Here is a 25749-nt window from a genome sequence, read left to right on the forward strand (position 1 = left end):
GGAGGCCCAACCTCTAACACATTGCGTAAGTACCGAATTATTACTCGAGGATAACTAAGAAGGGATAAATAGATGAATCGTTTGGATACTCAAAATAAATTGCATTGGATACATGAGCGAGATTCCCTCTACTGTTGTTGAGTATTTCATTTTTCGTCTCGCTTCGTCGACTTTATTGCCTTTACATTAAAAAAAATTGCCTATTCGCGAGATAAACCCCAAATTCCTATACACTTTTTACATATATTTTTGATGCCACTATAAGGCTATTAGCGTAAACGTGTATCGAGTTTCTCAGAATAGAGGTTAATTTTACCTCAACTCATGTGAGTTATAAACTATGAGATACTATCACGTTAGTTGAAAATTTCATAATACAGTAGAGAAATTAAAACTATGGTATAGTCGTGTCGGTTTAAGCATAAACACATTGATACAGATATTCGGACAGAGCTTTAACTTCTTTGCCAGTGTTGATACGCACTTGGACGCAGCAGTTGGCTAGGTTCGTGCAGGACTGTGTGTGGTGTTTACGTGCGTTTGTAATACTGAGATCCAACTCGTAGCCAAGAGAAGCAGCTACCCGTGATATTTGACGTAGGCACGTCGTAACATTTGCTCTGTACATACAAATTAAGACATTACTTCTCCATTTGAAATAAAAAAAACTTTTAAGATTTTTACTATTGTTTTAGAAACAAGCTTTTAAAATAGATTTACTTTTTGTGTTGTGCTGCTTCCTAAACAGATATCAATACCATTTCGATTAAAAAAACTCACTTTTTAAGTTATATCATTTACAATAAGACGGTATAAAGAAACACAAAAAAGATCAAGTTTGTTTAGTTGGATTATTTTTAAAAGAAAAAATTGTAGTTATAGTAAGTTTAAGAAATAGTAAAGAAATATTATTTTATTTGCTTTAGCTTATTGTAGTACTGTGTGTTGACGTGTGCTGATTGTAGCTTACTTTGGAATAGTCTCATCCAAATTTTGGGTTGCGTCAGCGACTGCCGCTTGCATGTGGCTTTTAGTGATATTGATCATTTCTTCAGCGTATTTTCCCATTTTGGTGATAGAATCCCTGGCTTCCTCTGTGCATTGGAAGGTGCGGGCCACATGCTTACTGGCCAGGGTACGTGCGGCACGGCGTTCTTCATCACACATTTCTGTCAATTAAGGTACATACAGTACTTTTAAAATTATTTTCCTATTTCCTTTTTACTATTATTTGTTGAGTGTGATCTAGTTGATGCGGCTATAAATGAATACATAAATACAGACGAATGTAAAACTATAAAATAAAGAAAAATATTTATTTATTGACTGACTTGATATCAACTGAATATCAATAATACCCAAAGTAAACGAAACACGAACATGAAATCAAATGTTCCACATACTGACGCTCATTTGATTTTTGAGTGTCCTTTCAGTACCATTAAAAATAATCTACGCAGTTAGTCTTGCACCAAGAAACAAAATAATACAAATAACATAAAATATTTGAACTCTATTCTCTACGATTCGAAAAGTGAGTTTGTTTGTTTCTGACAACGTGAGTAGTATCTGCTTCGTTTAATGAGAAATTAGAATAATAAATATCGTAAGACCTGGAACTTTCAATGTGTCCGCTAGTTCAATCAATTCTTTATAAATCTTTTGTTTCTCTCTTATGGCGGCATTAACTTCGTATTTTATTTGTTTCAGTATCTCACGTGTCAACTGTTGGTAAGAATTTTGGATATTTCGATGGTAAGTGTCGAGAAATGGTGCAATCACCGTAGACATGTAACGGTTTATTTCACTGAAATACAAAAATACATAGTCTTTAAACATAAACTTATATGCATCTATTTATAATTAGTAACTCCTCATAAACGGACCAATTGCGATATTTTTTTTATGTTCAAATGGATTCAAAAATGGTTTAACCATGGGACTTTTATTTTTTGAAGTGAAACTTCTTTATCGACGTATGGGAGAAATTTTGAAAGAAAACGTCACGTTTTCCAGTTACGCGCCATGTTGCTTTTTTATCGAAGTTTAGTATAGTGACGTAAAGCATATAATGTAATATATGATAATAATAACAACAATATATTAGTTTTGAAGTTTGGTTTGAAATAAGAATAACAATAAGTATATTAATTTGAAAGTGATAAAATAAAAAGACTTGTTCAAATTTAAGTGAATTTACAAGAAAAGTGAGAGTGATACATTTCGTTTTATAAATTCAACACGTATGAGTATGATTTTAATATTTATTTGAGTTATACTCACTTTTTGATTGTAAGAATGTATATAAATCTGTTAAAATTAGCAAGTATCAATAAATATGACTGAAAAAATTGTTTTTCTTAAGGCTTAAAGCCTTATCTACCCCATTTTCGTGAAGTTGATGTTGTTGTGAAGTTGCAAATAGTAGAAAATGATATGTCATAAAGAAGTCACTTCTTACCAGTGTACTCTGGTACACACACATATTTTTTTATTTAGACAACGTTTTTGGTGTACGCTAGTAATATATATAATGATAGGTATTGTAAATCAATATTTTATTTTACTTAAAAGAAACTTCATTGTCAGTCCTAATAAAAATAAGATATAAGATTCAACAATTTCCGGAAATTTCAGTCTAAAATTTGAGAGTCAATTACTTTAATAACTGAATGGAAAGTTGCGTAAATGCTTCTAGAAAAACGACTGATTAGATTATAAAACTAAAGTAATAAACTAAAAGTAAATGAAAAATCACAACTTCATGACGTTTAATACAGATATAGTATTTTTAATAGACAAACTGTTCCATACTACATATTTTGCGCCTTTTTGACAATGCAGGACGTACTTGTTCACTAATACTAAACTCGATTTTCTGAACTGCCGTCGGTCAGTTCCTTTTCCTAAAACATCTTTCAGCTTATTAAGATGTTCCTCTACCTCAACAGGTTGGTGATGCCATGGTGGTATCTCAAAACACTGCCCACCATCATGTCGCAAATGGTTACTTCGATCCTGTACAATTTTAAATATATTATTTATTTATTATTTTGTATTTTACTAGAATACGTGGGTACACTGAAAATGTTTAGAACTGGCCAGTTAGATACATTGCTAATGAAAACTTTTTGAATTTCCATTTTAGAACCTAATGTAGTATATTGTATTTATTTGTAACACGTGAAAATTTAGGTTCATTTTCAGTCAATTATTTATTATGATTTTCGTTTTGGGCTTACTCAACAACAAAGCTATGATAGGCTGCGATTAGCATTTCTTAACGAAGTCCCATCTTGTGCCACTATTTACGTTTAATGAGTTTAAGCGTGGTGGTAGCAATCTCAATGATAATCCGCGCGAGGGACGTCCTTTGACAGCGACTACTGAACATAATATCAGTGCTGTGCGACACATGATAGAGTAAGATAGGAGAGTGACCTATCAGCATATACGGGCAAGCCTAGGCATTGGTATGAGTCAAGTTCAAAAAATATTACGAGAACATTTAGGTGTCAGGAAGATTTGTACCAGATAGATTCCCATATTTTAATTGACAATCATGGACCAACATGCCAAGGTGTGTCTACCTTCGCATGGACTGGTGTCGCCAAATGTTAGGTAAGTTCAACGGCGGTGACTGAAATGCTGTATTTGACTTTGATTTGAAAGCTGGATATATTGATACGAAGCTCTGCTCTCATCGAGATCAACGAGTGTTCTCTCGAGGATCGACCAACTAAGGTAAAGAAAGGATGAAGTCAAGTAAAAAAGATGACTGCCTCATTCAGATTTCGACAGTTGTGCTAGAAGATGAAAGGACAGTTACTGCAGACTGGTAAAGCAAACGCTGTTTGCCTGTTGTCTTTAATAAAAGTTTGACAGCAGCGCCTTCGAAGCAGGATCCTCCCTCACCACAACTATTCCCGAGAACTAAAGATAAATTTCGAGGTATTCGGTTTACGAAGCCTGAAGATGCGGTGAAACCGTAAGAATTCTTAGTGATTCTATCGAATACGAAAATGTCTACAGAGGAACGGAAATTAGTTCTAAAACAATAAAAATATTAGTAATTAGTATTGGCAAAATATTTCTCCATTAAGCCATTATTCATTTGTTTGTTGAACCAAAACTGTGAGCAATAAATTTCTCAGCATCTTCTTTAAATATATTTTTGATTAACCGACTAATTAAAACCAACAAAATATATTTTTTTATTAAATTAAATTATAAATTATCTAAATTTCGTTATTTCTATAGTTTTATTTCGGTCCTATTATTTTGTCTAAAAAATACTTTATCTCTACTGTTCGAAATGAGTAAGTTTATTAAAACGGTTCTACTTTATACAAATACATGTACTCTTATATTAACTGTTGGAGGTGAAAACGCGAAACATTCTGCAATTTAACACAGAATAAACAGTTTCTACAGAATGTGCAGTGCTCATGAGGGCATTACCAAAATTATCCTTGTACTTTTGACGGATAATATTTTTGGAATTTTTGACGGCTATTCGGCAGTAACGAGTCCAGTTGTGAACATTACATTTATATGATGCAAAAATGTCAAAACACACTTAGGGCCTGTTTCACAATGTCCAGATAAGTTCCAAATAAGCTATTTGTTTTATTTGTAGGATAAACAGTATTTTTGCGTTTTACGACTGTCAGATAGCGCTATACGTCATGAAATGCTTTTATCTTTCGAATAATTTATGTGTTTCATAGCTATTTGGCACTTTATCCATACATTGTGAAACAGGCCCTTAGTATACAAACTAAATATATGTCTCTCCAATTTATATTATAACGATTAAATATGGATACTATTATAATATATTTTATAATAAAACAGTTTAAAACTTAATGTAATCAGTGCTGATTGCGTGTAATTTATTTATGAAATTCTTTTATCTGTAACATTTGCAATGGAATGCGTTCCTCGTTTATTTTACATTTATAATATGGAACTAACAATTTAAAATATCAAGCCATATTTTATTTCTTAATTCGTTAGAAGAAAATTACTTCCTAGTACCTAATCCGTGTAAATGAGGTTTTGGTCACTTGGTTTAAAAAAAATATTAATGAAAACGAAAAGTATGTCAGCTAGGAGTAAATAATAAAAATATACCCTACAGTTGGCAGCTGCATGAAAACACTTAGGTATCACAAATAAAATTATAATGTACAAATGCATTGTCAACGTTAAATGTAACTAGCAATTTGTCGTCAATTTAACTTCAGCGATTATTGGCTTCAATGAAGTAGAAAAATGATTTCCGGAACCTCTTAAATATAAAGTAAATGTTGAAATGGAAATCTCAAACTTTGCTATGAAACCGAAATTTGAGATTTCCGAATAATTGTTTTTTCTTTGAACTAATATTTTAACGTGATACGGTGGATAAGACAACCTTTTTCTTTTAGGAAATTCTGGTTTATGACTTGGTATGGTGGTTTTCTTTAGCTTAACCGACACAGTTAACCTAGCCGCAACGGAGGACGCTTCCTTGTGCGGTGGTGCTGTTACTTCCACCGGATAGGGTACGTTCCTGGGAGCATGGCATGGATGAGCCGTATCGCTTATTAAAACCATTTCCCTAGTATAATACAAAACTTCAGACCAATCTGACGTCGAGTTTTCTAATAGATAAAACGAGTATACTTGTTGCGAAACTGTAACTAATTTTAATCGTAAACAATTTAAAGATACATTTCGGTTATTTGAATAGATGCCTTTTCATACACAGATCACGTACTGTGACATCTATATTGTCAATACAGGAGCGTTGCTCTTATAACTACAGGATAAATATTCTAGTCACAATAATACTGTCTTCATACCTCAAGTTAACAGGCTTCCCTTCACATGGAAGGTCGTTTAACTCCATTATTTGGTCGTATTTGTTTTCTTTTTTATTTTATTTGGTAAGTTTTATTTGAAAGATGGTTGATCTTGGTTTTATATGTAACAGATATATGTATTGAATTGCTTCTATACTACTGAGACTTTTTTGACTTAAGCATAGTTTGTAGATTTTCAATACGAAACACTGAAGTAATTAATGTATAATATTTATAATTGGCCTAGTTTCTGGGTATATAATTTATTCAAACAAAAATAACTTTTCCTAACAAGCAATTAATATATTTTGAAGAAGCCCCAACAATTCGCATCATATAAACACACGAATCATTTTGGTTAAAAAGATTTTAGACATTCTTAAGGTGCCTAGCAGTAATAAGAAAATATATGAAAAGCTAACTCTAAATATTACTTAAGCACAAGCGAACACAAAGGTTGAAAATGTATAAAAGAATTAAAAAGCCTCACTTTTCGTTGCTTTATAGCCTTAGTTCACAGACAGAATTTTCTCAGCGCAAAACCGTTGAAAACATATCCACTGCTTATGTAAACCAGCAAGAAATACCTTTAGGTAGCGAGGCATGTTAGCTTATGTTCAGAATAAGAAAAATCTTTAGTTAGCTACATAGTTTTTGAGATTAACCTTTTTTCTCTCTATTTCCTGTTTCTTTTTGAGGAAAAAATATTTTCATTAGTGTTGCTTTGATACATCGCTTTGAAAATTTTTTATTTACTTATCTGATTCATGCAATACATTTGGTCTTTAAGTATTAAATCCTTGAAGGAGTTTTACTCGTATTGTATATGATGGGCCAGGAGTTTGACCTTAATGCTAACAATAGTTTCATAGGTTTAATTTTTACATTGTTAAAAACATTAGCATAGGGCGCGGTTGGGCCACCCAGGGCACCGCCCTTTTGTGTCCTGTTACTCTTATAGGCCTAAATTCCCTAATGCCTTCCCTAATGCTTGGCAAAAATTTATTAGAATTTTTAATCAAATGTGCGTCAACCTTGGATATTTTTGTTTTCGGCAATTTCTACACACACACTAGGTGTTATACCTATATAAGACATACACCTTAATAATCTTAACTCCTTTCAATAATATTTTTTAATAATTAAATTTTAAGCTTTTTAATTATTTTAATGTTATTTGTGCGGTTTTATTTACTTTATTTGGTTTATATTAATTATCAAATATGAGTGTAAAGAGTGAAGAGATTGTATTATATCCCTTATGTCAATGTTCCAATGTTATCTATATAGTCAAAAATGTAATAATTAATAGCATTATATATAATATATAAGTATATACATAATTTATAGGTGATTCCTTCATACAGAATAGTGCAAATAATATATTATGTAACTGATATTTTATAATGTTTTAGATATATTATGTTCATGCTGAAACATCTAATGTATATGTTAACATTACACCTATGTGTTCAGAACTGTTATGAAGAAGATATTACCTGACACTTGTTAAATTAAACGCCATGACACCAAGTCTCAAGATAAACATTTAAATGAAACCAGTCAGAAAATGATTTAATAATTTAATTTAAACAACTTTCAAATAATTAAAAACACGTTTTTCGCGAATGCAGGCGGCAAAAGAAATTTAATTAACCGTCTAATTAATTCAGGTAACATTAAGACAGAACTGCCACTTAGCGCTGAAAAAACACATTATGAGCGATCCTCTTCAGGAATATTTGAGAAAATAACTGAACATTTAATCACGTTCTACGAATTTTTTTGTTGTTTTAGTAGTTTTTTAATCTTGCTGCATGAAATTGTATGAGTGACTTGATTATTTAACAAGAGGCTAAAGGGTTGTTGTAAAACGCTTTTATGTGAAAAATAACATTATTTGCTAATAATATTGTGTACAATGCATATTTAATTAACTGCGGAAAAAGTGACAACATTGAAAACAATGAAGAAATATAGTTTTTTTGTTACAAAAGCAAGCAGTATAAATATCGATAAGTACTTTTACTATTTTAATTTAAGAAAATTGTTATATTATATGAAACAATTTTTGTAAAAGATAATAAATAAAAATTAAGCTTAAATTTTATTTAAACTTAATTTGTGTAAATTGAACACTACTAAATAAGAATAGTTTAGTATTCGAAATGATATTTTTTTGCTCTTTAAGTGGCGCTTATCCGTTAATATAATTAAAAGTTAATTATTGTATTAAAACCAAACTAGGTATAACTTTAGCAAGCCACCCTAAACATTTTATTTCCTTGTAGTTTAAAATCATTTTAATAATAGAATTTATAGCCAAAAATTAATTATACATTCATAACAAAGTACGAACACGAAAAAGTGCACCAAAGGGAGATTGAAAATGGAATCCAGTAAAGCCCGCCAATACAACCGCTGTCATTAAAAAAAATAAAATATGCTTTGCCAGTTTTGCGTCCAGTCTATATTTCATTCCACAACCACAGCCCCCGAAGCCCGATAAATCTACAAGATTTCTATTACAGATAACGGTTTGATTCTTTCCGGATATTTTAATTTTATATCTGCTCTGCAGGCCCCGTTTCTCGGTTTGTTATTGGTTTTTAATTTTTATATCTATGTTTTCGCCGCAAAATTGACGCGCTTTCAAATTTTTATATAAATTTATAATGTTACGTTTATAATAATTAAAGAAATAGATTAAATTTTTATTATTTGTTTTCCCAGTTGTTGTATAAACTACACGTGCAACTCTCATACCTGGTCGGAGGTTCGTTCCCGGGCTGTGCACCTATGGACTTTCTTTCTATGTGCGGATTTAACATATGCTCGAACGGTGAAGGAACACATTGTGAGGAAACCGACACGTCTTAGACCCAAAAAGTCGACGACTTGTGTCAGGCACTGGAGGCTGATCACCTACTTGCCTATTAGATTAAAAAAATGATCATGAAACAGATTAAAAAATCTGAGGCCAAGACCTAAAGAGGTTAAAGCGCCACTGATTTTTTTTGTATAAATTACATATTAGAAAACTATGTGTCATTGAGTTATTTAATTTCGTACCCTACCATACAATTTCATTTAATAATTAAGTAATTAATTTTATAAATGGTTGTTAGAAGGGAACCAGTATGTTAACATTATCATATTTTTATAATCGAAATCATGTAAATTATATAAGTGTGTGTTATCAATGACTAAAAAGAGCATTTCATAACAAAACTAAGCTTTCTAGAAAACATAAGTTCAAAAGTACAGTGAAATAATAATGGAGTCATTTCGAGTATTCATATTTCATAAAACTATTAACAGTAAATATGGAAGATAAAATCTTAAACTATTTGCAATTTCAAATTAAATAGAGAAATTCGTTGAAATAAACGTCATTTGGATTTCAACAAATACTCTTACTTTACAACGAAAAGCTACACAGGTTATCAATGACTTATGTGATTGGATTTTTTTTTGTAATATATCCAAATATAGCGATTTATAAGTAAATTCTGCTTTTTTATCGTAGTTACTTGCATTTAAATATCTAATTATTTTATATCATCCAATAAAAATTCGTGACAAGATTCATAGCCTCTGTAGACATAGTTGCTCTAGAATGCATAACAATATCTTTGATATAAATTTGTTTCTTCGCTCGTTTTGTATTTAATAGATAGGTAGCTTTAGTTATGCTGAAAACATATATCTCTCTCTTAGACCTTTTATATATTGAACATCCTCTTTTTACGAAACATAAGCCTGAGAAGAATTTTTATTATTACCATAGATTTATTTAATATTACTGTACTGAACGGCAGACACCTGTTCGGTCAATGCAAACAAGCAAGGCAACACTTAGCTAAATATGGCACGAATACATATTATTAAAACATTAACTAAGTAGATATTATATTAGGTAGTCTATCGTTTTATTGATGTTACATTATATGCGTTATGTTATGAACCTATGTAGAAAACTGAAAATGTTTAGAAAAAGAAAAACAGATTAATGCAGAAAGTTGCCAATGCTTTTATTGTTTTTCGAATTTCGAATCTCCATTCCTCCCTACAGATCATTGCATTTAATGGAGCCACTGAGAAAAGTATTAAGCCTATTTGTCCTTAGGTCTAATTAGGGTCTCTTCAACGGCATTTTCGTACGCTTTAAGCTGATTGTCTTTTGGTATCGGGTTCGTAGCTATATATATGACAATGTCAAACACAGCATTGGAGTCACCGCCGTTAAACTCATCTAACATTTGGCGACATCAGTCCATGCGAAGGTGTTGCTGGTCGTTGGTTAATATTTTTGAACTTGACTCATACCAATGCCTGGGCTTGCCCGTATCTGCTGATAGTTGGTTGTGGTGCGAGATGGGGCTTAATTCAGAAAACATAATCGAAGCCTTGTTAGATAGCTTTGTTGTTAAGTAAGCACACAACGAAATTCATAATAAATCATGAATTGTTTCTCGCCTTATTTAATTTTCACGTGTAATAAGACTTAAAGATTTGCCGCCACTTCACAAGAACAAATGACAAACGGAATGCAATATATTACATTAGGTTACCAAAAAGTTCTGAAATTGAAATTCAAAAAAAGTTTTCGTTAGCAATATTTCTAACTAGCCAGTTGTAAATATTTCCAGTGTTACCCACGATTAACTAAACTGGCCTGCTAATAAGGTATATTAAGAGAGATTGAGAACTGTGATGTGTGTAAATATTCCGTTAAATTGTAAGGAAGATATTAGATACATGCATCCACTGTCATTGATCTGTGCTTTTCAAAATATATTTAATTTTACATAGCAATTTCCATGAAATAATTGTTTATTCATAGAACGGAAACTCAACTTGTACCTATAAAAAACAGAAGAAATTTCGATTCGAACAAATTATTCACGATTCCATATGGAACATTTGTTAAATTTTAGCTTGATGTTACAAACAAAATCTGAAATTTATTTATTCTTTTTTCACAATGTGTTTTCCCATGGCTATCAAAAGTCCGTCAAAAACATCAGTCATTACAAAACATTTTTGTTTAACATTCTGAACGCTTTTAATGTGAACTATTTAGAACAAGTCTGCTAATAATGACCTTCTTTAGGAAAGGGGAGATTTCGACACTCCTCTGCAGCTTACTGATAGGCATAGCGGTTACTGTTCATAAAAAAGAGATATATATATCAGGATCATTTCGCGAGAACCATAGTAGCTCAGATCTAGACATCAAACACTAATAACAGCTTTTAAGTCTGTGTACTAACGCTATTGGACTGTCTGTAACTTTTAATTGAAGAAATTTAGAGGATAACGCGATAGCAAAGGACATATATCATGAGCATTAGCAGAATTAGTATTCAATAATTCTCTTAATTTTTGGCAAACCAAACTTATAGACGTTAATATCGGAAATAAATACAATTTATTTTTATTTAATACAAGTCTTTAATTGAAGTATTACTCTTCGGTGCTATTTAAAAGTCAATTGTCGTTGACGTAAAGGAAAGGTGTTACTTCAGACTTTCAGCCTTTGTAATCATGACTTCGCTTACAAGTGTTGAATTTCTCAAACAGATTGGAAGTTTTAATTTTCACTCTCTGAATTTTTACAATTTAATTAATCTTTGGCACTTACCGATTGACGTTTTACTTTTTTTCAATAAACTGTTATATTAAGTAAAACTTGAATTTTCAAATTCTAAATACCTGTGTCCAAATTACTATTTTTTCAGTTGTGCTAACCATTTCTATAATTGCACACCTGATTTTCATTACTTGTACCTAAATGTACAAGCATTGTCCCATTTGGTTTCGAGGTCCATGGTCCATGGGGTCCTAGGTCTATACGGTTTTAAAAGAAATAGCAAATAGGTTAATTGGCATCATAGGAGACCTGAGAAGACCCTTAGAAGAGCTGGCAGCCACCTCGAACAAAGAAATAGTCTTGCGATTCAAAGAGGATCGGTGCCAGTATCGACGGTACCTTGCCTAAAGGAACTTCTTTTAGTAATATTTATTAGTTACTGTGTTATAGGTTTTAAGATTATTAAGTATTGCTTTTAAATTCTTAGACACTATGCGGTGTATTTCTATGAATATTTTTCATATAATTTTTACAATTCTAATATATTTCATTATTTTTACTATGAAGCTGTATATACTGTATATTTGTATCTTGGAAAAAAAAATAATCGTACGTAATATAATATTACAAAAAGTACTGTATATGTTTTTACAGTAACTTAAGATCATGAAAGAGGCGAAGCACAAAGAGATTGCGAATTAACGACTAACCCTCACTCCTGAATGAAAATACAAAGTTCATCAACTCACATCTCCCTTATCCTTTAATTAAAATAAATACAATCTTACAACCGAGCTAACGAGTTGTGCTTGCTCGTGATTGCCCCAATATTTGCTTAGGCACGCCCTAGTCAGTTCTAATGACGTTGTTACATTTTAATATAGAACATATTCGTTAATTCGCCCCTGTTTGATACTGCCGAAGTAGAATTCAAACATTCCTTCCTTCGGCCTCACCGCCGAAAATATTTCTACATACACTACCGCTTTTTCATAAGTGTAGCTAATGCAGTGTAGCTTCCAGCTTCTGTTCGTAGCACCTTATTCCGTCATAGTATTGTGTTATATCTCACTAATATAAATATGATACAGGTTAAATTTCACAGAACAATTTTCAATTTGCCTCTTTTATAAACGGCATAATATATTTATTTTATTTGCATGTTGAAATTAACTATGGTTTGTTGCATGTTCTGTAAGAAAGTTAAGATTATACCTCTACATCAATAGAAAATTTGTAACCTACATAATCGCTATATACAATTATTAGTAGTACTCATACTTTGATATTTTTAGGAGAAATCCTGATATAAGTAACAATCACAATCTGCAAAGTAAAAGAAACAACATATGTATTAGTTACCGCTTTAGAGAAGCAATGGATATATACAATGTATTAATAAATTAATAGGGAAGGTTGACAAGCAGTTGATAAAATCCAAAGAATTAGAAAACAATGTAAAACCCAGACAAGTATGAACACTGAAATTAGATTTTGATGAAATTACAGGCGTTTGTGGTTTGGTGTTTGTACTTGAACATTTTCAGTGTCAAAAATACAATTTTGAGTTGATATCATCGAAAAAGTCTAGTTTTTACTAGTGTTACTACTAGGTCGAATTGTCTTTGTTTAAATGTAACTATTTCAGTTTATGCTAAATGCAAATCCATATACGATTTTACATTTACAGCCAGTTCTCGATTCAAAGGCGTAGAACGGACGACATGAACCGGCAATAAAATTAATTAAGTATAATACTGTTTAAAACGGTAGCCTTTAAAAATGGTGATAGTGATTCCGTATTATAGAGCCGCTTTTGAGATGATGAGAGATTACTGTTTTTTCTATACTGTAGAAACATAAGGTTGACTACCAAAAAGCGTGAGAGTGTGTCTTTTCGTAGCCCTGTCATGGCGTCACTTATCATATCCCGTCTCATGGATTTGGGTCTAGGCTACCGAAATAGCGGTACTGTCGAAACGTACTGTCATTTTATACAAATTTAGTTTACGACTTTCTACATACACTTGGCGTCCGTGTATAGCTCAAGTGCACGGACTGTGCGGCAAACTATGCGTAGATAATATGGTATTCAGTGTAGGATCTGCACCGTACCCCAGGTTTTTCAATATTACAAAAAACACAAAAACTCAATTTAAATACCAAACTAAAAAATATCTTTATTTTATTATCAAAGATCAGGATTATTCGTATGTATTGACAATAGATGTATTACCGTAATATATAGACGTGAAGCCTATGACACAAATACTTTACAATAGCATTATCACTAAGGAAAAGTTAACGGAGCGTGCTTCCAAGAACAAAGGCTTATTTCTTTTCTAAGAAATATAAAATTATCCTTGCTTTTATTATCGTGGATGTTTTCTTTGATATTTAGGTCTTTTGTGGAAAGAAGGCCAGCCATAATTTTTATTTTTATTATTAAATAGCAAATGTATAAAAAAAGGGACCACAATGCGTTCGACGCTCAGTGCCCAACAGCTAGATATAAGTGGGATGCATTGGCTTGATTATTGGTTGCGTATTGTTACAGTTCTCGCACAGGCTGAAACGACATTGAACGTAAATAATAAATATCTAGTGTGTCAAATTATATTATTCTATATGTCAAATAAAGGAAAAAGGTGGCAACAAATAAATTGTTAATAGATGCAAAACGGAAAAAGTATTAATCCAAGAGCAATAATTTAAAAAAAGTAAAAAAACTACAAGTGGGCTTTTTCAATACTTGCGTGATGTGGTAGAGACTACTAAAGCGGAGGTAGTGTTCGATAGCAGCATCGATATAACTCAATTTCTTGAATTGACGACCCCCAATATCGTGGTGGTCGGGCTTGGAACGCGTGACTTGGAAATTATTCTGGTGTCGTATTACTTCAAACCCGTTCCCCATAACCTCACTCCATACATGAGTCATCTGATGCGAATACATGAGACCTTACAGCAAAATATTATCATAGCAGGAGACGCGAACGCTAAAAATATCGGGTGGTGCAGCTAAAAAAAAAGACCCAACAGGTGAGGAGGTAGAAACGAAACTAAATCAACTTGGCATGCATGTCCTAAACGATAGTGAAGTCTCTACCTTTGACACCATAAGAAACGGGAATAGGTTCACGAGCTTCATCGATGTGACTGCGTGCACAGAAGACACTTTTGTCAGAATAGATGACCATTTTATTAGCTTATAAGTCAACTCCCGGAGGGTTTGAACCTACAGCCTCAGAGATGAGAGCCAAACGCTGAAACCTAGGTCAACAGTGCTTCTATCAAGAATTAAACACTGATAATATTTCTATTTTACTGAAATACTTAAGAGACAGTGAGTTATATAATAGCCCAGTCATAATATAAATGTAACCCTACACGAGGGTGGCCATGAAATAAGAACCTAAAGATTTCTTACCCCTTCACGCACCGATGCCTGTCAAACTTTAAACTACCTAAGTTTCGTGAAAATAATCGTTTGTCTGAAATTTACGACATCCCCGCGCGAGATCTCTAAAATACAACCTAAATATGTTGCAATAGTCTTCTTATTTTTTTTTGCTTTGCTTTATAGGAAAATGTTTTAAGTATTTATCATACACGGCAAATGCAGACTTGTATTTGTTAATGATATGACATTAATGTAATGTAATTCTGCACATCAATCGTTTAGACTCGGGTAACAAAAGAGCATCTTACGATGTCAGCGGACAAGCCGATACTGTTTTATGACTTATTTAGAAAGCAAAGAAATCTTTACAAACGATATACATTTCATCTAAGTATGTTATATCCAAAATTTACACGTGTAAGTTTAATTAGTATAATTTTTAATGTATCCTTAGAATAAAACAAAAGTTGTCAACCTATTTCGACCACAAGAGTCTCGCCACACACATTGTAGTTTTCATTAACTATATTTTATTCTTTGCTAATGTAACACAACAAATTGAGATTATTATTTTAATATGCTGCTTTCCGCCAAAGAAACCAGAAACAGACTTTATAAGATATTTATATTGCTTGCTTTTTTTTTAATCTAAAAAATTGTACTCTCATATTACACGAACTACGTTTAAGCTTAAAATCTTATTAAAGAAGAGAATCATCCAACAATGCACCTGCTAACAAAGTGTTACCATACTAGAAAATTAATTTCACACTCTGTTAAAAGCTCCGTGAAATATGGCCTTGTTACTGGTAAGGAACAAATTTAGTTATTTCGAGAAAATTAAGATGGTGCTAGCAAGATACGTGGTTCAATTAATAGCAACTAGTCTTTGTAATCTAAAAGTTGACAAATAAAGTATACCATGCATGCCTTATGACTCTTGATTAGAAAGTTCAAATTGGTCAATAAATATTTAATTATCTCATTTAAATTAAAACTTTGTGTTTATTGTTTTGTACGTGCGTATAGGATATAATAATTAATTAATTATTATTCTCTTCTAATTAAGGTCGACAAGTCCACCCGATATGAATCTTCACAAGCCTATCAAATTAGAGTAAGGCCGGCCCAAACCACAAATTGGTCTCGGCTGACTCAAGCCCGGCCAATAGATTTCTACTAATTATAATAGACGTAGAGAGTGTGGGTACCTAAGAGATTTAGTACTGAAGCTGTCTCTTTGTCCATAGTTCTCATGCACATAACAATCCATAAACTCTTTTATGAAATGACAATAATGTTTTTTATTTAGTTCAGTTGTATTAAAAACATTTATAAATCAAGTTCAAGTACAACATAACCGTTGAGGGAAGAATAAGAATGAAAACGAAGCCAATTCAAGGCAGGCTGAATCTTTTTATCTCAACCAAAATACTTTACTATCTCTTTATTAGCATAGAAGAACCATAAAGTTTTAGATTAAAATAGTAAGCACATCATGAAAATTATGCGATACTAAAGCCTTATATGGTAGCAAAACAATTTTACCCCGAGCGCTTCAATAATACAACCTGTTTTATAAACCAACAATCTAGCGAAGTCAAAACAAAGTGATATTATTGTACAATCAGCGCAGCAAATCTAATTGTAACTAGCTCTCAATAGATAAATCATATTCCCGCGCAATATTTGCTTACAAACATTCCTTGGAAGCTGGTTAATGACTTGTAAATAGGGTAGGCTTGTCATTAATAACTGGGGCTGTCTTGTGCAGCTCCTTCGAGCAATTACTGGGCCGTGTATGTTAGCATTTTGTTATGCTAATTACTTTGTGTGTGTGTTTTCAGTAGTCTTGAAAAAAGGTCTTATGTTTATATATCCGTCTCGTTCATATTCTTATATTATATCAAACTAATTAGCGCCTGAAACATGTCCTCAGATGTTGCGTGTACAGGGATTGAAAGACATGACCTGATGGTTGAAGGTCGCGCTACACCACCAAACTAACATGATTTTTAGAATATTGACATCCGTCTTCATTCATAAGACATGGAGTAAAGATAGTCACTAATGTGTTCTAAGGCAATATCATAAAAAAAAATCGATAATTATTTATCATGGTTGGTAAGTCATATTACCTTTATAACTCTAGTGATGTCAAGGAGAATATGCCAACGCTTACACTTGATAGAAAAAACATATACTGCACAAAAATAAACAATAAGTGACTACGTACATTCGTAATGATAATAAATTAAAGTGGAGCATTTACGAGCGAATAATGGATGGCAATTATGCGTAAACACGAAATTTTAAAAGTTTTCAGAGGTTAATGTGTATTATACGCTTTACCCGCGAGACATAATTAGGAGGTTGAACGATAAATCTTCCTAATATACTAGATAACAGGATTTGTAGGTCATTAAACAGAATGGGCCGCAACAGCTGTATTTATGGCCGGTAGTTACATTTAACATAAAAATCTGTAAAAATTTGTGACCTTGCGAATTTATGATATGATTAAGCAGTTGCAGGAGAAACACAACTATAATAATATATAGTAGTAGAAACTTTAACCTCTTGATTGCCAGATTAAGTTTATTTTATATATAAAATACTATTGATATTATCTCTTCCAATTCAGAGTTTTGGAATAAATCAATATAAGTTTCGGAAACAGAAGATCCTTGACAAAGGGCGTATTTACGGAACTCGGAAGTTTTGAGAGTTATTCCGGGATATCGGATTCGCTATATATAAGACCACATAATAACTTTAACCTTAAAACCGTTATATTAAAAAAAATTCACTAATGGGAAGTGTTAATAAAGAAAATACTATTTTTATTTTTAGTTTTAACAGTACCGAAAATTTACTCCAATAAAATTTCAACATTTAATATGCAATTCATTTTCGATAAGTATTAAATTTTAGTGAGGAAGATTCTAAACAGAAAATGAGTTATTTTGATCCGGTAAATAATATATTTGTGTTTATAAAATTACTTTAATTTTTACGATCCTATACACACTAACAAAAAGACATTCTGTATTTTATTGGTAAATGTTTTGTTCCAGTCACTCAAAATCACTCTTAACTTATTGCATAATTTTAATTGTTCATAAGTATTTATTGTATATAGGAAAATAAGTTCATTAAAAATCAAATAAGGAATGTAGTAAAATATACAAAACATTAAGCAATATATTAGTTGCGAATACTCTGTGTATTATATCGAATACAAACCAGTGTTCACCTTAATATCTCCGGATCTGACCTTAGGGAAATTAAAAGCTTAATTACTGAAAATATTTAATATCGTGTTTTCAACGTGTTGATTTGATGCTCTTTGTTATGTTGTAGTTGAATATAGGTGTTAAAATCTACATTATGAGTTTTGTTTAGTTACCAAAAGTCTTAACTGCAAATCAATAAAATTTTGTATTCAATTGACAATATTTGGAGTCGGTATGATCTGGCTTACGTTAAGTCAAATCTTATCACTTTGCAGCACGTTTTAAGACGTTACCAAAACTGCAGCGATAAATTGCAAAGATTTCCGAAACGCCTCACAATGTTTTCCTTCCTCAGGTGATTTATCGTAAATTTTGTGCATGCGACACTGAGCTCCTTCCGCCAGATAGCCTTACTATCTGCTTAAACGTGTCTACGTAAATACGAGACAATTTACTATCACATGTTTCTGAAATTTTACCAGCCGAACTGTAAAAGGCCGAATTTAAAACTTTCTACCCAATACAGTAGAATTTACTACCCAATAAAATTACATATATGTGTGCTTGTTTTTATTCAGAGTTTATTTGATTAAGCATAATGTATTTAATAACTACGGAGCCAGCCAAAGTCTAAGGTAATTATCTAATTATTTTGGCATACAACATATAAGTTATTGAAGTTTTCATATGTAATTTTTGTTTAGAAAACTTTTAATAATATTCTTTATTATTCGCAGCGCCGTTAACAAAATATAAAGATTCTTAGCATTTGTTCGTACAACCGAAAACATTACCAAATATGCACGATACAAAGCAATGTCTAATGTAAGATTAATTCAGTAACGGGTCTGACACACGATCTATCATCACCCAGCACTCATTAATATTCTACAAATCAATATCTCTATTGTAGGCCAAGTTCTTATAAAGCCTGTGTATGATGGGATTGCTGTATTATAATAGCGAACAACGCTCTCTCTTCGATTGTCCATTGGTGTAATATGAATAACCTTCTACTTAATGCAAAAAGAACGAAATGCATTAAATTTTGTGCAAAAAATGCAAGGGTTATGGATACTAGACCAATTATTTGATTATAATGTGGAATTCTGGTGGATTCGGATGGTATTTCTTGGGATCACCATGGTTTCAAAACTTCAGTGGTCCCCTCATATCAACGGATTGGCGAAGAGACTTAGTTCTGCAGCTTACGCGGTAAGAAAAATTCGCTCACAAATTGATGTCGATTCAGCTAGACTTGGTTATTTTAGTTACTTTCACAGCTTAATGACTTATGGGGTCATGCTGCTGATGTTGAATCTATTGTCATCTTGCAGAAAAGGGCTAGTTGTGCAACCTTTAATTTAAAATGTTTAAAAAAAAGGGAATCTCTGAGAGATAAATTCAAGGAAACTAATATACTTACCTTTACTCGCAGTATATTTATAAAAATATTATGTATGTATACAGAAATAGTGATAAGCTAAGATAAGGGATACTCTTCTTTAATAAAATCCCAGAGACTCTTTTATCTCTGCCTTTTAATAAACTTAAGAAATGTATTAAAGAAAAGCTCTGTAAAAAAGCTTACTATAAAGTTAGCGATTATCTAGCTGATAAAAGGGCCTGGGACTAGTGCTGGGCAGGCTAATTCTAATTAATTTGCTATATTTGTTTAAAAAATAAGTATTGTTTGATGATTTGCTTTTTTAAAAGAGTAGTGAGAGTTTTTACACTACCTGCACCCTTCTACGTACCCTCTGTCTTCTTTGCCGATGAGTAGGGATGCCAACAGGTTCAAATTGAATGACGTGGAATAAGTAATACCTTGATGATCTTATGTTTTAAAATAAACGTATTTTTTTTAATTATATTTTTTAATAATGTTAATATAGAAACTGCGTCATATATTTGCATTTTACAAAACTGTTATTCGTTTTCACGATGATTTTACTTATTATTTACAGTTACAATACATGAACAAATTTTAATTTTAGGAAAACAGATAAAAGACATTGCATTTTTTTTCGTTTGAGCTTCGTTGTACAATTATTATTTTGTTTTAGTATTAAATCCTCCTTCATCATATGTCTTTATCAAGTGATCTTGATGCAGACCTCTTAGACCGATGTATTTGATCTTGTCATTTATTCTATGCATAAACATGTTTAAAAAAAACACACACACAAAGAAATACAAGCAAATACAATATTTGGTTAGCTCCAAATCTAACAAATAATATCGATAAGACGCAAGTCATTACTGCGTAATAGGAAACCCAACAATTTCCACTGTTTCTGGAAAAAAATTGCGTACACAGCGGAGATTTTATCTTTCCTTTATCAAAGAGGAACTCCACCTTACGTCGATTATAAGGAAAAGGGAAAATATTTTCCGCTCTCATATTACCATTAAAATATTTTTATAAATGCTTTTATTGACACCGTACATATTTCTCCACGTATCAATTAAAAATTCTAGATAGCTAAGTCTAGTATGCTTCTTTACTTCCTTTGTATGTAGACATTGTTGTTACGATATTAACTTATTATGTATATAGTAAGATATGTTATGTAATTAGAATATAAGACAGATTTATGTACATCTAGTGTTTTTGTGCTCGATAGTGTCTTTTTCAAAATTTTATTTATGCATAATAAAGTTGTCATAACATTAACTTTTCGAAAGGCCTATCGCTCTTAAGGCGATGCATGGAAAAAATCTGTTTCGATAATACTCATGACAGATGACTTTGAAAATTTAAACTCGTGGTTTGCTAAATGTTCTAACTCCGTAAAGATTTTATAAAAAATTGTATAGACATATTGCCTAGAAAATCTTGGATTCAATACGTCGATACCAGCAAGGATTTTTATTTGATTACAGTTTGAACAAAATCTGTCTGGTAAAAAAAATCTATCTATGGTATCTTACTAACAAAAATAGTTATAGGTGTACGAAAAATTTGGGAATATAAATATGACATGATATTAATTCTATCAAAACAAAATGGAGATCTAAAAAATCCAATAGCCGTTGCATAAATCAAACCGGTAAAATTGTCGTGTCAACTCATCTGACCTCTGCTCATAGCTGGATTTATGGCGTTACCATCCGATCCTCAATGCTCAGTATTTCACTGTATCAGCCTGTGATAAATTATATCAGGTTTAAAACCAAGTACTGGTTATTTACGCAGAAAGATTTAATCGCTCGTGTCTTAGTTGCTAACACAATTTGTAGAACTCGAAGGAAGGATTTTATCGTTTATAAAATCTTTTAAACTTTTATATTACGACGTACTAACGACTAATCATTGGCTTGAGTAGAACATTCGAAATCCGACTGCGGTTCTGTTAGTTCCAAATATTCACTATCTAGTTGCATCTACGTCTATTATAATTTTTTCTTTGAGTACTAAAATGTGATACTCTTTATAAGAGTGCGCTGTAATTTGGAAATAGTATGACGGAATTGCCGGCTGTACAAAAACATAATCTGTGTATTTATTTTGAACAGGCACACACGTGCCTCTATCTACAGCCGATAAAACTCGATACCTCGCGTCGAGTCAAAATCGAGAAATTTAAGCCGACGCGTGACTCCATTACTGACACAAAGGGAATTACATCAAAGGAAGGCTTTGCCGCCTTATAACTCGTTAAAAAGCGTAATTGTTTAGTTTATATTAATGCCATCTGGTTCAGGCGACGTGACAAGTGTATTTAATGCCCGTATTAAAGATTAAGTATTAATGATAATAAAGATTCATATCAATTTTGTATTTCTCTACATTAGATTTGAGAAAAATATTGACTTGCCACGACAATGTTAATGAAATTTCATGCTGATAATGATTGTGGGTTCTTATTCAATTATGTATATTTTATAAAACGTATACTTATAACATAATTTAATTATAAATATCATCTGAGATACAGCTTTAATGTATTTACATAGTATTAATGAATACAAATTAAATATAAATTTTTCGATGAATAAATTATCACAACATAATTTAGCTTAGATCATTAAGGCGTAGAGGAAATATACAAAAATCCCCTTGAACAAAAACCCACTTACAACTAAATCGTATCTAAGTATGCCAAAGCGAATAAAAGAGCACGCTTTGATCTCTATTCCTTTATGAAATATACAAGATATTTGTCACAAAGCAAAGTCAATGATCTCTCATAACTAAACGTATGGTACTCTGGTACGCTATATGTCAACCAAACAGGGCCGCATTTGGCCTTTATTTTGAATACGCATGAATGCGTAGGATTTTGTTTTCATTCACTTAATTACTTACGTAAGAACTAAATACTTCATTTAGCATGAGACTTCTGTTGCTTGTAATGTCAATCGGCCGATTTCTGCGTACTATTTGTACTTCGGATAATACGTTATACGCCACTACCTCACTAAGCATGCGTAATAAAATATTATTAATTCATATAACAACAAGAAATAAAAAGATCTCCCTCTAATAAAAGAGGTATTTTTATTGAACTGTGGAAATATAATTAAATCTATTGGTGAGGCGAAGCAACCAAATCCCTCCTATCAAAGTTTTAGATTTATAAGCGTAAATATGTGCGGCTATGGCGTTATGTCAAAGGAATTTTTATAATTGTCTAGCTTGGTATAACTGAAAGAAGAGGGTGGCATGTATGTGAGGCGTTTAGTGTTGGTTGACACACGGAAGATGGTCTATAGTAGTAATAGAAGAGTTCTAACTATTAATGCAATGCGTGTATTATTGAAAATACAGCGACTGTTTCCCGGCGACTCTTCGTCAGTCTTATACGTGAAACCCATTTCACGACAATAACTCGCGTGTTTCCTCCGCGAGCATATTATGACCCGAAAACCAGAAATTATGAGAACAAAAGGGGTAGGAATAATAAGGGTAGGAGGCCGTATGTTAAATCAATCACCTAATGCAGATACGAAGACGTAACCATCTATAATTAGCTGTGTAGATGTTTAAAGTCTAAGTGTTAGTAGGGCCTCGTTACTTCCAATTTAATGATAGTACGTATCTGTCATGAATATGGAAAATGTAAGCGCTTATTTGAAGTGAGGAAAACGTTTCGCATTGGTACTGAAGTAATGGGTTTGACCGTCATCGTTATACTCCTACACACTTTTGATAAATCTGCTAACAGTATTGGATAAGACTACGATCTTCTTTAAAAATAAATGTTGATATTTTGCTTAGGTGACATTTCGAGGACTGGTTACATTGACTCTGAGTGTTTGAAACGTCTGTGATAAATAATTCCCTACCATTTTAATTATTTTATAAAGTTATGGTCAAATCGCTGTCACACTGTCACAATCAAACGAAACGTGTCATAATTTTTCTTACGTTTTACTCTCTTATGGTCATATTATCTAACTTAAGCAGTTGGAAAAATATTGAAACAAAAATTGAGAATGAAAAACAGCAGCGACACGTACAATCGGCTACCATGACTGCGATAACGACACACTTTAAAATTCGCTAACAATTAAATATTGAGTTTCCTCCGGACAAAATAGGTCCGGAGGAGGCCCCGAAACGTATAAACAGTTTCAAATGCTCCAATTGCCGTAGACAGATTAAAGGCCACCGCCGAAAAGCAAAATCAGACAAGGTTATAAAACTTTCGGAGTCCCTTACTGCGTACTTCACTCACTCCAGTGGGCTTCCATCCTGCCCTTAAGATGAATGACCACCCCGCGATGGCCCCAGCCGAGGTCTAAGTCTCAAAGGGGTCCGAGGTAAAAGTCTCTAGACGGCCTTGCGCTTGTCGCGGAAATTGCATATTCCGGCCAAGCTACGCTCGCCAAAACCGCCCTTGCTGAGCTTTGCAACTCTTAAGGCCAACAGCGAGATTTCATTTCTAGAACAAGACCCATTAAGGCCTAAGGCGGGGATCTTTCTTTTAAGACAAAGAGAAAATAGAGAAAAACATTTTATATTTGATTTAACTACATTTAAATTTAAAATCTCTACTATATTTCTGGTCATGACAATTTTAGTGCTAAAACCGAAACGAAGCCATTTTGAAATAAAAATAGACCCTGAATGGTTGAATGTAAAATGGTAAAATGTGTCAAGCGAGGCAAGCACTCTTAACACATTTTAGCAAAATAGAGTAATTCGAGCATTCATAGAGATTCTTAATGAGACTAAACTCTTAGCTTTAAACACTGGTCTTTTTCGTTTAGTTGTAAAATATCATTAGTGAATAACCTTGAACTATTTCTTTTCAAATTTTAGTTTCTGTTCATAATATTTTCAATGGTGACAGGTTTCATAATTATTAGAATATCAAAATTAGCTGCATTTAAAATAAGAACAATTATTTATTCTATTTATGAAAATAACTTTTGAATACTTCGTTTTTATTAGGTTATTACATAAGCCTTTTTTATATTAATATCAGAAATCCATTTATCGTATAACAATTATTTATTGCTTAAAAAGCAGTGAGTGAAATCTAAAATCGAAACAGCTAAGCTATAACATCGCTAATGGTTTTAAGTCTCACTAATTGCTAGAAACGAAACGACTTCTTCACCGAGTCAGCGATTTTAAATATCATTACAATAAATACGAAATGAAGTTAAAGTGTACTTTTTATCATTTTAAAAATACTATACAGATTCTCAAAAACATTAATCAATATCATAAAAAAAGACTAAACTTATTATATGAGCAAAATATTAATAAGAATATTTGAAAGTCAAGAAACCTACACAACGATTAATGCCATTTGATCTCTATCGTTATCGTAAGCAATAGAACAAATTTTAATAGTCTTTACAAAGACGTCCGTCTTTCGTACGTCTTTATAAAGTAAGTCATTACTGACTTACCCTTCGTACCCGCTTCGTAACCGTCATCGTCCATATAGTAATACAATATTATAGCTATATGAATGTTTTTATTACCATTATAACAAATTCCTAACATCCAAGTTTTGAGGCTGTATATTATAATGTTATTTGGAGTTGTTCAATATATATATTTCAATAGACAAAAGATCTTTAGTTCAGTTTGTTTAGTTTGTATTATTCTTTATATTATCATTATTTATTTTATATCTCGTATAACAGCGTAACTTGCATATTCAATATAAAATAATTTCAATTACGTTACAGAGCGCTTGAATTATTTATTCTCTGAATCACGTATCAATAGAACCATATTTTGTACGTATTTTAACGTAACCTTCTGATTGCCCTAGGGGTTAGCAAAAACTTAAATCGTAACAAAAAAAATCTAAATAAATAGTAACAAAAAATTCTAAACAGCACTATTAGAAATGAGCATTAACGAAACCTGTAAGTACTCGAACCAACGTATGAAAGCTAACTAGTAAATGACGTTACCAATTGTCAAGGTATGCGGTATCAACAAATATGTTAATTAAGCATACATGCATTGTATGGATGAAATACTTATAGTATAGTAAGAGTCTGTTTCACAATGTCCGGATAAATCCAACATAAGTCTGTCCGATAGCGCTATTCGTCATGAAACGCGAAGTGTTCTTATTCGGAACTTTTATCTTCCGAATAATTTATGTGTTGGATAGCTATTTGGTAATTTATCCATACATTGTGAAACAGACCCTAATTATAATGAAAACGACGAGTTAAAGCGATATA

General features: G+C 32.1%; 1 protein-coding gene across 1 annotated transcript; it reads right to left on the reverse strand.

Moving 5' to 3' along the window:
- Positions 1 to 415: 415 nt before the first annotated feature.
- Positions 416 to 24981, reverse strand: LOC110991983. The gene is made up of 5 exons (XM_022257597.2): positions 24955 to 24981; positions 2852 to 3018; positions 1614 to 1807; positions 971 to 1169; positions 416 to 620 (listed from the first exon to the last, which is right to left on the reverse strand). Exons 1-5 carry the CDS (start codon positions 24979 to 24981, stop codon positions 416 to 418), a joined length of 792 nt encoding a protein of 263 aa, XP_022113289.2.
- Between the last annotated feature and the right edge of the window lie 768 nt (positions 24982 to 25749).

The sequence above is a fragment of the Pieris rapae genome, chromosome 1, assembly GCF_905147795.1.
Source record: "Pieris rapae chromosome 1, ilPieRapa1.1, whole genome shotgun sequence".
In the NCBI taxonomy this organism is placed as follows: Eukaryota; Metazoa; Arthropoda; class Insecta; order Lepidoptera; family Pieridae; genus Pieris; species Pieris rapae.